Source organism: Pteropus vampyrus, unplaced genomic scaffold (assembly GCF_000151845.1).
Source record: "Pteropus vampyrus isolate Shadow unplaced genomic scaffold, Pvam_2.0 Scaffold156, whole genome shotgun sequence".
Classification (NCBI taxonomy): domain Eukaryota; kingdom Metazoa; phylum Chordata; class Mammalia; order Chiroptera; family Pteropodidae; genus Pteropus; species Pteropus vampyrus.
In genome coordinates, this window is record NW_011888937.1 from 958,235 (window position 1) to 971,811 (window position 13,577).

Here is a 13,577-nt window from a genome sequence, read left to right on the forward strand (position 1 = left end):
CTCAGTTACTAGAGAAGAGCTGAGCCATAGGCACAAGTCTAGAGGAGCTGAGTGGGGCTATTGAAGAAAGGACACTGTGAAAGTCACTCATTCACAGGGCTGCCAGGAGTCAGAACTGACTCTCCCGCTCTTGATACAAATCCGAGCTAGAGCCTGTGTTGCAATTAGATCAATGTATCTCTTTCATCTCCTTTGATCTGGAACAATTCTTCCATCTTTCCTTATCCTTCCTGATCTTGGCATTTTTGAGAAGTACAAGCCAGCTACCATGTAGAATGTCGGTCTGGATTTGACGTTTTCTTGTGATTTATGCGTTTTTAGCAGGAACAGCAATAAAGTGTCATTATGTTCCTTTCAGTGCATCATATCACAAGGCCCCTGATGCTGATTTGTCCCATTAGTGGTGACGTTAACTTTCACTACCTTCTGCCTGTTTTCTCCACTGTCAGTTTAGCTAATAAGGGAATTTATTATTTTTTATTATTATTATTTATGCCTACAGCACCTGGTCTTCCTAGAGGGTCTCCCATCTACGTACTAACCAGGCCCGACCCTGCTTAGCTTCCGAGATCAGACATGGGGCTTGTTCGGGGTGGCATGGCCATAGACCATGAACTGTGGCTCCACTGGGGCGTGAACCCAGGACCTTCTGCGTGTAAAGCAGACACACTAACCACTACGTTATGGAACCACGTCCGAATTTATTATTTAATGTCAAATTACTAAGGATTTGGAGGGATATACCATGTCTACATTTACTAGTAAGATAACACTTGCCCTTTTCTCTTATTTCTTTATATCTATATAAATTAATGGATTCTAATTTATTCAGTGGGCTATAATCTGTTATTGTCATCAACTACTTTGATACTAAAATTGTCCCAGATTTTACCATTGGGAGTCCCTTTGCACTGTTTTTTTGATCTACCCTGAGTGATACACGATTGCTTCTTGCAGTGTCCAGCATCTAATTTTCCCCTCTTCCAGCAAAAATCTCTTCCCAGATTTTCATGTCCATTCTCAACCAAGTGATTAGGGTGACATGGACCCCCACCTCAGCCCCAGGAGTGTGTCCTGACTTGTTTTATGCTAATCAATGTGTCCCATGCTCCTCCTGCACCTAGTGATTGGTTCAAGTGGACGCCTGAGCCATTCAGGCTGGTGAGAACTGGGAAGAAATCTGGTGTGGTTCCTGAAAAAGAAGCTTCTTTTCTCTTCCAGCTACTGGAAGAGAAGCTACCAAAGACCTCTCTCTCCCTCCTGATGACATACTGCATAGATATAAATTTTTGACCTGATGTAGCCATTTCTGCTGCCAAGAGGGAAGCTAGCCTGAGGTCAATTTCAGTATGCAAAAGTGGGAAGAAATGAGAGAATAGCAGAGGAACAGGTATAGAGCTCTGGTGATATCATAAATTTCTGGGTCATTCTGTGTCTGAAGCTATCTGTGAATTGGTTAATCATTTGAGCCAATAAATTACCTTTTTATTTAAGCTAGAATGAGCTATCATAGAAGTTACTTGACACCAAAAGAATCCTAATAATATACTCATTTAAAACAGCAAAAGAAGGCTGGCTGCCAAGAGAAGCAAAAGGATAGGTTTCTGTCCCTTATGACCAAAAGAACTCTGACTATGACCCTGCTGGTCTCCCCAGCCATTCTGAGAGCTTCTGAGGGTGTACTTGCTGTGTACCTCAGCCTTTATATTAATGGGTAGCTCTTGTGCATGCTCAATCAGTATTTCATGACTACATGTGTGAGAACTGCTAGGGTTGTATTGTCCACCCTTAGGTCCCTGGCATCTAGAGCAGTGTGGGGGACATAGAACAAACATTTACTGAATGAATGGGTGAGCCATCCAAGCATACCTCTGAGCCCCTCTCCTTAAACCCACCAAAGGAAAAGACGCTGCACGAAAGTCTTGCATGACATTTTATTCTCCTGAGAGGGGAAGGCAGTGGAAGAGTGAGGTGAGCAAAAACGGAGGGCAGACTCTGGATTTAGGAAGGAGGAGCTGGCCACGTGCTTTCTCCCCAGGGTGGGATCAGAGGCCCCAGAGGCCCAGACGAGACTTGGAATGGAGAGAAGAGCCAGTTGTGGAATGTGTGGGCTCTACAGGGTAAATGGAGACTCAGAGTCACCTGTTCCTGCTGAACACACCAGATTCGCAGCCTTGAAGCCAGTCGGGAGGCTGTATGTGTTGCCGAGCTTTAAAAATAAAAAGCACAGGCCTTGATGACAGGAAATGATGGGGACTGAACACTAAGGGGCAACCCTGGATCTGCCAGCATCAAGTCCCGAAGCATCAGTGAGGAGCTGCCAGAGCCAATCATGGGCCCCTTCCCGCCCATCTTCTGCAGCCATGGCCTGTCCTCTCCAGCACAACCGCAACTGCCCTGGAGGGAGAAGCCAGGAAAGCCCTCCCTCCCTAGTGAGATTCCCAAGCCAAGCTCTCAGGCCCCTAGGATCACAGGGGAGGATGTAGCCTCAGCTTCTGTCTTCAAGGCTCTTGGCTGGGCTGGGGATTGGAGTTTGATCATGGCTCTAATGTCTCTTGAATATCATCCCAGACTGAAGGCATTTCCTGGGTGTCAAGCTCTTTATACATGAAGAGCTCATTCTGTCCTCATTCCAACCTCAGAAATAAGGATTATAATCCTCCCTTCACAGATGAGGGAACTGAACTCAGAGGTTAAATTATTTGCACAGGGTCACATAGCTGAGGAGAGAAGGAGATCTAATTTTACACTAGAATTGCCTGAGGTAAAAAGCCCCAAGATCTTATGAGTATTTCTCTATGTTCTTAATGAGTATTTCTCAAACATTTCTAGCTAAAGCCCGCTTATTCAACTTCTGCACACTTTCCTGTATTGGAAGCGAAGGAGTAATGTGTCATAACAAGGAAGCTTAGAGGGACACGTATGAGCTGCTTATGAAGTTCTCTACAATAGACGTATTTTTGTGTTTTTAAACCACGTCACACATGCTTGGGCAGGCTGTCTGGAGATCTCCGGGAATGCTGTCACTTCTGCACTCACCTGCTCAAGGTTTGCACATCTTGATGTCCACACAGATTTCACTGGGTGTTTTGCCAGCCATGATGTCTTTGGAGATGCGACGAAGAAACGTCTTCATGATCTTCTTGCAGAGGCCTGTCAGCAACCTCATCTTGCTGCACACTCGGGACGCAGCCTGGGCGATGCTGTCCTGCCGCGGCAGCGCCATGAGAGGACATAGGGATATGGTGAGCCCTGCCCAGCTCTGCCATCCTGCAGGCTCCAGCAGCTTGAAGCCTGGGCAGCTCTAGCAATGGAAGCACTGGGTGCGAGAAGCTGGTGCCAGGTGGCCAGGACAACAGAGAATCGAGAGACAGGACCTGCCCCCACTCCCAGTCCCCAAGGCCTTGGCCCAAGCTTGGCCAGTAGGGACTCTTGAGAGAAGGACAGTTGGCCTCGTTAGGGTTTCAGCCCCCTGTACACCTGCCCCTGTCTTCTGTATGGAGAATGGTGCCTGTGACTTCCAGACCCTCATTAAAGGCTCTGCTTATGTAGCTTCCTGAGTTCAGGGACTGGCTGGATTCTCCACCTACAGGAGGTGTGTGGAGAAGTTTAGGAGGGAATCAGAGCTTGGAGCCTTCGCACATTTGATTTTAAAACATCTTCTGCTGCCATCCCAGTGGAGAAGGATACATCTGAGTACTCAGGGCTGAGGGTGGGCCCTACAGTACCAAGATGCTGACCAGGTTGGAGGAGCAAAGAAGAAGGAAGAGGGAGGGAGGGAGGAGGGAAGGAAAGGAGAAACAATGGCTCTTGGTAGTGACATATCCACTTGTTGAGCATTTACTCATTGCCCAATGTGGCACTGAGCACATCCCACCCTTCTGCTCCTTTAAAAAGCTTGGGCAACTTGCCAGGTAAGAATTATTATCCATCTCATTCCATGGATAAGAAAACGAGGCTCAGAACACATTACTGGCAGCTAGGAAGTGGCAGGTCTGGAATTTACCAGTCCTGACTCAGGTCCCTAGGAACCAGCCTCTCAAAGCTCTGTCCTGAGAACTGGATAGAAACTATGCACACTTTTCCTCCCACTTTCACACCCCCAGAGTGTCTCGATTTCCCAGAGTTCTCTGAAGTCCATCCACAGACATGTGAGGAGACCTGCTGAGAAGCTCTGGCCCAATGGAGATCAGCCCTTCCCCAGTGTCCCCGTCCTGGGCAGATGTGCTTGTTGCCCTGGGCTGCCACTCCATTGACCAGCAGGCCAAAGGCTCCACAAGCCTCACCTTGTCAGGCTGCTTGCCCACCATTTTCTCCAGCTTCTGGATTATCTTCGTACAAGACCAACAGTTGATGCTCATCCCCTCCCGTGTGATCAGCAGATCACCCTGTCAGGAAAGGAAGCCCCTCGAGGTGGTCTCTCTGACACCCTAAGGGCCCTTGGAAGGGCCCCAGGAAGGGGCCTTTGGGTGCTTTCAAGGCCAGCAGGATCATTTATGATTTTTCTGTCCTGAAGGGTCTGACCAGGCTGCTGGCCCCTGCCCACTTTTCTAGTAGTCTTAGAGGGGCTGAGGGACCCCAGACTCTGCCTCACACCCACACCTCCCAGGGCAGCACGCATGCCTCTTCCATACTCCAGCAGACCCCAGAGATCCCTCTTGTGGAGGGCCCAGCCAGATTATCGTGGCGCCCCTACCACCACCAGGCATGAGTATGAACAAAAGCAGTGTCTTAAGCTCACAGCCTCTTCTCCTCCTCCGCCTATCCCTTAGAGACCTCCAGCCCTCGCCCCTGGCACCACCCAGGGAGGAGAGGGACTGTGAGAGGCGAGCAGAAAGCTGTGTACCTGGAGACCCTCCTGGGCCAAACTCTGGCAGAACTGCTCTCCATCATGCAGGTCAGCCATCACCAGGTCATGGTGCTCAGGGGTCAGATGAGTAAAGGCCAGACCTGGGGAAGAAATAGCTTCAGCATTCCTCCTTAGGTGGAAGGAGTGGGAAAGTCAGTTCTCCTGGCTAGTGGGGAGCCCAGGAGGTGCCCGGGGCCCAGGACAGGAGTGGGGCCTTGTGAAGAGTCCAGGGGGCCCTCTCCTGCCTCTCAGCCCTAAGGCTGTTCTGACCCACTCTCAGGGAAAAAACAAAAAACAAATAAAAAAACACTTTCAAGCTTTTTCAGGAAAGCCAGAGGGAAAGACCGACCCCGTCTCCTGTATTCACATGCCCCTTCCCAACTCGCACACGCGCACACACAGGTTGGGGGTTGGTCTGCAGGGAAACTTCTTTCCCCATCTCCTTTCTAGGGATTGTCTTTCTTTTACTCTTTCCTTCCAAACTCTGTCAGGTGGCACAGCCCAACCCATTCTCCCTTCCAGAAGTGTCCTACCCTCAGCTAAGCCCTTAGAGCATCGTAGAATGACTTCAGGGCCTGGGAGAAGGGAGAGGTGTGTGAGTCTTGAACAGTGAGAGGTCCCCATTTGCTCACAAGCCCTGTCATGATTTTAGCCAGTGTGGCCCCGAAAAAACATCAGATCCTCTGATGAGGGCCAATAACCTCCACGGCACAGACGAAGAGTCAGAGACCCAGAAGGAGAAGGGGACCGTGCCACCCGGCGTGATAAGCACAGCTGGTGCCAGAACCGGCCAGGGCTCCCTTCCTTCCCACTGGCTTCTCTCCTCATCAGCCAGGTCACCGACAGGCTGGGGCTGCACCTGGCTCTGAGGGAGAGGCTTTTGTGATGACAGCGAGAAAGCTGGTGAGGGTGCGGGGAGCTGAGGGGTCTGCACTGAGGGTGATGTCCTTACCTGGGGTGGCCAGGAGCTCCAGGGCAAGGAGCAGGAGGGACCAGGAAGCCATGGTGAGGCAGCTGCCCAGGTAGCCTCGATGCCCTGTTTTATGGAGCCTGGGAGCCCGGCAGTCTGACCTTGCCAGGTCCCTTTCCTCTGCTAGGCCACCTCCCCATGTCACTGGGTTTACCACAAACACCAGCATCAACTTGTGGAGAAGTGTGGGGAGAGGAGTGGTACCACAGAAGCTCCACCCTCCCCGCCCCCCACGCACCCCCCACTACATCCCCACATTACTAGAGCTTTCCGAGCTGAGAGGCACATTGCTGAGATGTGGTCATGAAAGGAAAGTTCTGTGCCAGCACTTGGCCCCTTCTGCCCCTTCTTCCCCTCCTCCTCTCCCTGCCTGGGGCCTAGGCAGAGTCCCTGCATCAGCCATCTCCTCATACCCTTGCTCTCCCCACAGCCATGGACTCCACTGCAGCACTACCAGATGTAGAAAAAGGCCCTCTCAGTGTAGACCCTGACAGCTCCTCTCGGCCCTGCTTTCTCAGGCTTAATGAACCCCAAGCATGAGCAAGTTCCCCCAGCCCCCCACCAGCCTTCTCACCACCATCACGGAGGCTGGGGCTCTCTCTCAGAGCCAGGTGCAGCCCCAGCCTGTCAATAACCTGGCCAAAGGAGAGAGACAGCCATTGGGAAGGGAATGAGTCCTGGCTGGGCCTCTTGTCCCAACTCCTGGGCCACTGACTCTTTATCTGTGTCATGAAGGTCGTTGGCCCTCATCTGTCATAAAAATACAGGCTGCCCGAGTAAATTTGAATATCAGATATATAATAGAAAAATTTAGTGTAAGTATGTCTCACATATTGCATGGAAAATACTTATACTAAAAATTATTTATTGTTTACCTTCTTCCTGAAAGGCATTTTGAAGGAATAATTGGTAGGACTTTGTTGCTTATTGGATATAGAAAATAGAAGAGAGAGGAAGCAAAAGTTTGACAATATTTGAGGTCTGGGAGGCTGAGGGACTGGGTTTTGAAGCAGGAAAGTTAGGAGCTTGTTTGTGAAGATTTGAGTTTAAGATGTTGCACTTGTGTCCAGCTATGTGTGGACTGCTTGAAGGTAGGATTGCCTCTCCCCTCCATGCCTAGAACAGCCCTCAGACCAAATGGTATCAGACTGAATTCACAAGGAAACCAGGATTCAGAGAGGTCTAGTGAATTGCCCAAGGACACACAGCTCCATGAGGATTGGTCTGAGGATTTGAACCCAGGTCCATTTGACTCCAAACTCCAAGTTTTTCCCACACTCCGCACTGTTTCTATCTCTAGGTTTCCAGTGCAGAGCAGCTACCCCTCTTGCAGGCAGCTCCAGCACTGCTTCCTCTCCTCTCAGCAGGCCTCCTCTGCTCTAAGCACTTGTGGAGACCTTGGTCTAAGGTGTGAAAACCACATTAAAAATAAGGAAAAGGCCCCGGAAGGTGACTCATGTCTTTCTTTGTTGTGGGGTATTCAGTAAGACCAGATATTCCAGTAAGTCCTTGCCTGGAGTGTTCATATAGGACTCATTTCCTATAGTTGATCACAAGCCTCCACTCAGGCCTTAGGGTTGCCATGTCAAGAACACCTGGGCAGGTCCTACTGTCTTCCCATTCCTGGAGTCCGTGGACTGGCCCATTGCAAGTCAAGCCCAGGCCCCCAGGAGTTCCTATATGAAGGTTTTGCTCTCTATATCTTCTTCTAGAACTCTTGCTTTCTCCAAGGTCATGGAGATATCCTCTTACTGTCTTCTAGAAGTTTTATAGTTTTAACTTTTACATTTAGGTTTACAATTTGTCTCAAATGAGCTGGGTTGAGGCTCCATTATTTCAGATCAAGTGTGAAAATATTTTCCTTTTCCCATTGAATTGCTTTGGCACTTTAGCTAGAAATCAACTGGCCATATAAATGTGGGTCTTTATTCGTGAGCTCTTTATCATAGCAACTACTACTTCATTAATAATAAAGCAATCCAATATTTGAACATTAATTCACAAAGGAAGATAAGAATAGCCGATAAACACCTGAAAAAGTGCTCAATATCCTAAGTCATGAGGAAATTCTATATTAAAACTACAATTAGATGATGGCATCAACATGACTATAATTAAAAAGATCTCACTTATACGTGTGGGAAGGGGTCAGCGAAATGGGTGAAGGCTGTCAAAAGGTACAAACTTCCAGTTTTAAATAAATAAGTCTGGGGACGCACTGTACAGCATGGCGACTATAGTTAATTATACTGTATTGCATATCTGAAAATTGCTAAGAGAGTAAATCTTGAAAGTTCACATCACAAGAAAAAAATTTGTATCTATGTGTGGTGATGAATGTTAAGTAGACTCACTGGGTAATCATGGCATAGTATATACAAATATCAAATCATTATGTTATATACCTGAAACTAACATAGTGTTATATGTCAATTATATCTCATTTTTAAAATAAATAATAATACCTATTGTGCCAAGTTGTGAGATATTAAAAATCATATTAAACATTTGGCACATAGAGGGGGAAAAAAAGTACAAAACAACACTAAATGTTGATGAGGATGTAGAGCAACTAGTACCTCAAACATTGTTTGTGGGAGTATAAAATGGCACAATCATTTTGAAACCTGGAATGACAGTTTTTCATGGGGGTAAGCATCCACATGCCCTATGAGCCAGCAATTTCACTTATACATCTTTACCCACACTAGATGAAAACATGTGTTTTCATCTATGCAAAAATGTTCAGATATATGGCCCAGCAATTACATTCCTAGAAATCTACCCAGAAAAATTAAAAACAGAGATTCAAACAGATATTTATTTATCAGTGTTTACAGTAGCATTATTCGCGATAGCCAAAAGTAGAAACAACCAAAGTGTCCATCCACAGATGAATGGGTTAACGAAATGTGGTATATAGACACACAATGGAATATTATTAAGCCATAAAAAGGAACAAAGTTCTAACACATACTGTAACATGGATGAAACTTGAAAGCATTATGCTAAGTGAAACAAGCCAGACACAAAAGGATAAATATTGTATGATATCACTTACATGAAATATCTAGAATAGACAAGTTCATAGAGACAGAAAGTAGATTAGAAATTCGGGCTAGGGAGAGAAGAAATGAGAAAGTTTCTATTTGGGGTGATGAAATATTTTTTTTTTTTTGGAAATAGGTAGTGGTAATGGTTGCACATTTCAAATATAATTAATGCCATCAAATTGTACATTTAAAGTGGTTAAAAGGGAAAATTTTTTACGTTATACACATTTCTCCACAATAAAACAATCAAAGAAAAAGAATGCTACAAAAACTTTTTCATAAGAGCTAAAAATTAGAAATAACCCAAACGCCCATCAACAGGTAAACGGATAAACATTAAGGTGAAGGTGTACAGTAAATACTACTTGGCAATAAAAGGGAACAAACTAATGATACACATAACAAAATAGACGAATCCCAAACACTGATCAAAAGGAAGTCAGACACAAGAGACTACCGTCTGTATGATTCCATTTATATGAAGTACTAGAATAGGCAAATTTCATCTGAGGTGGAAAAAAAAAGCAGAAAAATGATAGATGAGAAGAGGACGTGGGGATTATTGGGAAAGTGCACAAAGGGGCTTTCTGAGGTGATGAAATGTTCTATATTTTGATTGGGGTGTGAATTCCATGAGTGTATGTGTCTCTGAAAACTAATCAAACTGCACACTTAAGAACTATTCATTTCACTATATGCAAATCATATCTCTATAAAAAGATTACCTAAAATATTCTTAAGTTACAAACAATTTTACCGTTCTTAATGAACATTATCAAATACTTTCCAAAAAGACTCTATCCGTTTAAACCACCAGTACAATGTCCCTTGCACTCTCTCCAGCATTTAAATATTATCAGTTTTAATCTGTAAATGTAATGAGTTTTTACTGTTAAAAACAGCAGCTATTTTTTATTTCCACTTACAACTACAAATTAAGTTTAATATTTTCCCTTTTTTTTTTTTACTATTAAATTTATTTCGGGGGAATTGTCTTTTTGTGTCCCTTTGCCCATTATCTATTGAACTCTACTTTTTTTGGTTGTAAGAATTCTTTATATAATAAATATATTAACGGTATGATGTATTTGCTCCAAATACTTCGTCACTTCTTGATTAAACTTTAAACTTTGGTGAATTTTTTCTTATGTATGGAAATTTTTCATTTTCAATAGTCAAATATGTCTCTTTCCTTAAGAGATCTTTTTTTCCATTTAGAAAGTTGTCATTACCCCCTTTTCCCTAGAAAATAATTATTTTTTTTCTAATTTTTGCAGTTATATGTATATTTTTAATATAACACTTTAATCCTCTGTAACATTTTTGTACTGTATGGGAAAACGAAATTTATAGTTTTCAAAATAGGATTCAGTTCATCTGAAATCGTTGATTGTATAAATTTTCCCCTCCTCCTCCCTACTGATTTGAAATGATTCTTTTATCTTATACTATTATACATAAGATCAAATTCTGAGCTATCTATTCTGTCTTATTGACCTGAACATCTAGTGTTTTGTTGTTTAACTACCGAAGCTTTCTTTTTCAGATTTTCCTTTGACATTACTTTACTTTAAAATTATACTTCAGATATTTTCTATACTGCAGTACATTATAAACCAAAGTATACATAAATTATACTCTATATACTAAATATAATACTTTATAAATTATTTTGATAAAATATCACATTGTAATTCTTATTTTCAATTTTGTTAGAACTGAAAATTCATATAGAAAAAACTAATCACTTTCTCAACCATGAGTCTTCTGGTTTTACAAGTCATCTTTTATATCTGTCAAAAATTTTTTTAGGAAGAACTCTGAAATGCGGGGACATCAAGTGTGACCAGGGTAGCGTGGGGAGCTGGTGACACCTATGAGGTCAGCAGCACAGGGACGGCCAGAGGAGAAAGGTGCAGGGAAGAGGACACACATTTGCTCTGTCTCACACTTGCGTGCGTGGCTTGGAGCTTACTCCATGGCCTTGTGGCACAGCAAAATGAACTCAAGGAACTGAAAGATAATTGAAGGCAATAAAACTGAAATGAAAAGGGGGATCATCAGCCAAGAATGACCCAGTGGAGAAAGCAGAGGGTGAAAATAAACTGCTTTGTGCAATTCCAGTTACATAAAACAAACCAGCCCCTCGATGGTAACAGTCTGCTATTCTTGCTTATACTTGGAAAAGTATTATTAAAGACCCTCGCTCTTGGAATGAGAAGGCACTGATCAAAACTGTAGGAATATTTTGCATTTCACTAGCATTCATCAATCTTTCCCTTTTGGTAGACATTTCCATTACATCCTATTTTGGGGATTTTGTACTATTACACATCGGGTTTGCTAAATACATCTGCCTATTTACTCAAATTATTTACTCAGGGCTTTTTGCTTTTATCTAGTTTTCTGATAGCTCGTATAGGTTATTATTTCTCTAAAATCACCACGTTTCCATTTTGGTGTCAAATTATTTTTATTTCTTTAGAGTAATTTTAATTTGAATTTCAGTCTTTATGTTTTGGGAGACGCAGCCTGAAGGCACGGGATGTATCTTTCTGATCAATGTTTCTTCTACATCATCACTCAAAATGACTGGCTGTCATTTTCCACAGTAATGGTCTATTTTTTGGCTATATAACCGGTGGTCAGAAGTTATGGCCTTTGTATAAGCTGTTAAGATAACTATATGAATGAAACTATCCCTAGTTTCCCTTTTCATCCCACTGCAGTTATAACGTGAGCTCTAAAAAATAATCTTGCCCAAGTTCATACTCTGTTGCCTTGGTACCTGGTTAGCATTTATACTACTTCAAATAATCATCTTTTTACTTAAAGTACAGCCTCCAGTGTATTTTGAGATGAACATTCTCTGATTGTGCTTTGTCAATAGTTTTCTCATTGCTACAGTTGTTTGGTTTAATTGTCACAAGCTTAGTTTAAGAGACATCACATTGCTTGGGGTTCCATTCGTCAACCAGAAATGCTGCTTCATCCCCTTACAAGTCATAGTCTTAGCAAACTAAAAATCCTATATCAATAACAATTTGTTCATGTTTTTACAATTTAGTTTTAAAGCTAATTGAAACTTAAAACTACAATAAGAAACATAACTTTTAAAATGGGAAATGGTGATGATTCGGGACATATTTTTTATATGAAAAATGAACTGAAATAAAGCTTCCTCCCCTCTAAATTTCATACCTTCTCATAATGTATCTTTTGTGTCTATGATATTATTTATTAGTGTTTTCCTTTAAAAACAAAATAATTCCAAGAAAAGTGTTTATACTTGTTCAGGAAAATTGTATAAATGTTAATTTGATATCAACACAAAAGGTGAATGAGTTAACATTTAACCACACTGATCTTTGCTACCCAAAAAACTACCGGATGCAAACTTATCTCTAACTATGAGATTCGCTGCCAACTTTAAGATACAAATTGAAACATTTTTATTGAATTAAAACACACACACACACACACACACACACACACACACACACACACACGAACTCTCAGCAGCAGCTTACCTCCCAAAATGTGAATGTAGGAAGGGAAAGCAAGACAAAGACCTTCAGGTGGCTACTGTAGTTAGACTCTCTCTCACTCATTTTCCCTTTCTTCTAGCTGTAGGAGGTGGGAAGATCCACTTGCACTTCCCAGAATTCACTGCAACTTGGATCTGAATGTGAAATCAGGTTCGACACTCAGATGCACTCAGATGGGATTTAGGAAGCTGACCGTAAGGCCATATTTCTGCCCCCTTCTGTTTTTGCTGGCAAGCACAGTCATGGAAATGTAAGTTTTAGGGACAGGAGCATTTCTAGTACCAAAAGGCTTCTTAAGTTTGGTTTAAGCTGGCTCATGGCCCCCTCCATCTTCAAAACCAGCAATCGCAGACCAAGTCTTTCTGACGCTTTGAATCTTCCTGAAGTCCCTTCTGCCTCGTCTTCCTACCTCCCACTCCACACACACATATTCACATATAAACCCTGCCTGTTCTTTCTTCTCTGCTTAGATCCTCACTTCAGCACCTGCAGCTGGGGAGCCTTTCCTTTATCATCTATGAGTTCATGATTTAAAGTTTCGAATTTTATTTATAAACAGCATAAAAGTTTAATTTTTTTTTTTTAGTTATTAAAAGCATAAAGAAAACAAATATAAGCCCCCACTTTCCCATTACTTCATAGTCTCTCCCCTCAGAGGAAACTACTGTTAAAACTTTCTTTTTCATCTTTCCATACAAGCATTGTACATATACAATTGCTCTGTTCTTAATTATGAAATGTAAAACATATTCAGAAATGTGCACAAAACAAAATGGACAGCTTACTGGTTCATTCTAGAGCAAATATCTGTGTAACCACCACCCAGGCCAAGAACCCTGCCAGCACCCAGGGGCCCTTCCCATCCCCCTCTCTCTTCTCCTATCCTGACCTGGGTGATAATCATATTCTTATTTTTCTCTGTAGTTTTACCATCTAAGCATATACCCTTAAACACTACGGATCCATTTTCTCTGGTTTTGGAATGTATGTAAACAGAATCACACAGAATGGATTCTCCTGTGTCTGACTTATTTGGATCAACATCAGTGTGTGTGTATGTGACAACTCCTCACATGTTGTCGCGTATATGAGGAGTTTGTTCTTTTCCACTGCTGAGCACTATTCTATGGTGAATATTCCAAAATTTATCCATTCTC

The 13,577-nt window shown here is 43.0% G+C and overlaps 1 protein-coding gene and 1 pseudogene across 1 annotated transcript; one reads left to right on the plus strand and one right to left on the minus strand.

Moving 5' to 3' along the window:
• Positions 1 to 1,926: 1,926 nt before the first annotated feature.
• GNLY (granulysin) lies at positions 1,927 to 5,942 on the minus strand. Its single transcript, XM_011369813.1, has 5 exons — positions 5,802 to 5,942; positions 4,847 to 4,950; positions 4,287 to 4,388; positions 3,040 to 3,208; positions 1,927 to 2,209 (listed from the first exon to the last, which is right to left on the minus strand). Exons 1-4 carry the CDS (start codon positions 5,851 to 5,853, stop codon positions 3,044 to 3,046), a joined length of 423 nt encoding a protein of 140 aa, XP_011368115.1. The 5' UTR covers positions 5,854 to 5,942; the 3' UTR covers positions 1,927 to 2,209; positions 3,040 to 3,043.
• Positions 5,943 to 10,942: 5,000 nt separating this feature from the next.
• LOC105298537 lies at positions 10,943 to 11,962 on the plus strand (annotated as a pseudogene).
• The last annotated feature ends 1,615 nt before the right edge of the window (positions 11,963 to 13,577 follow it).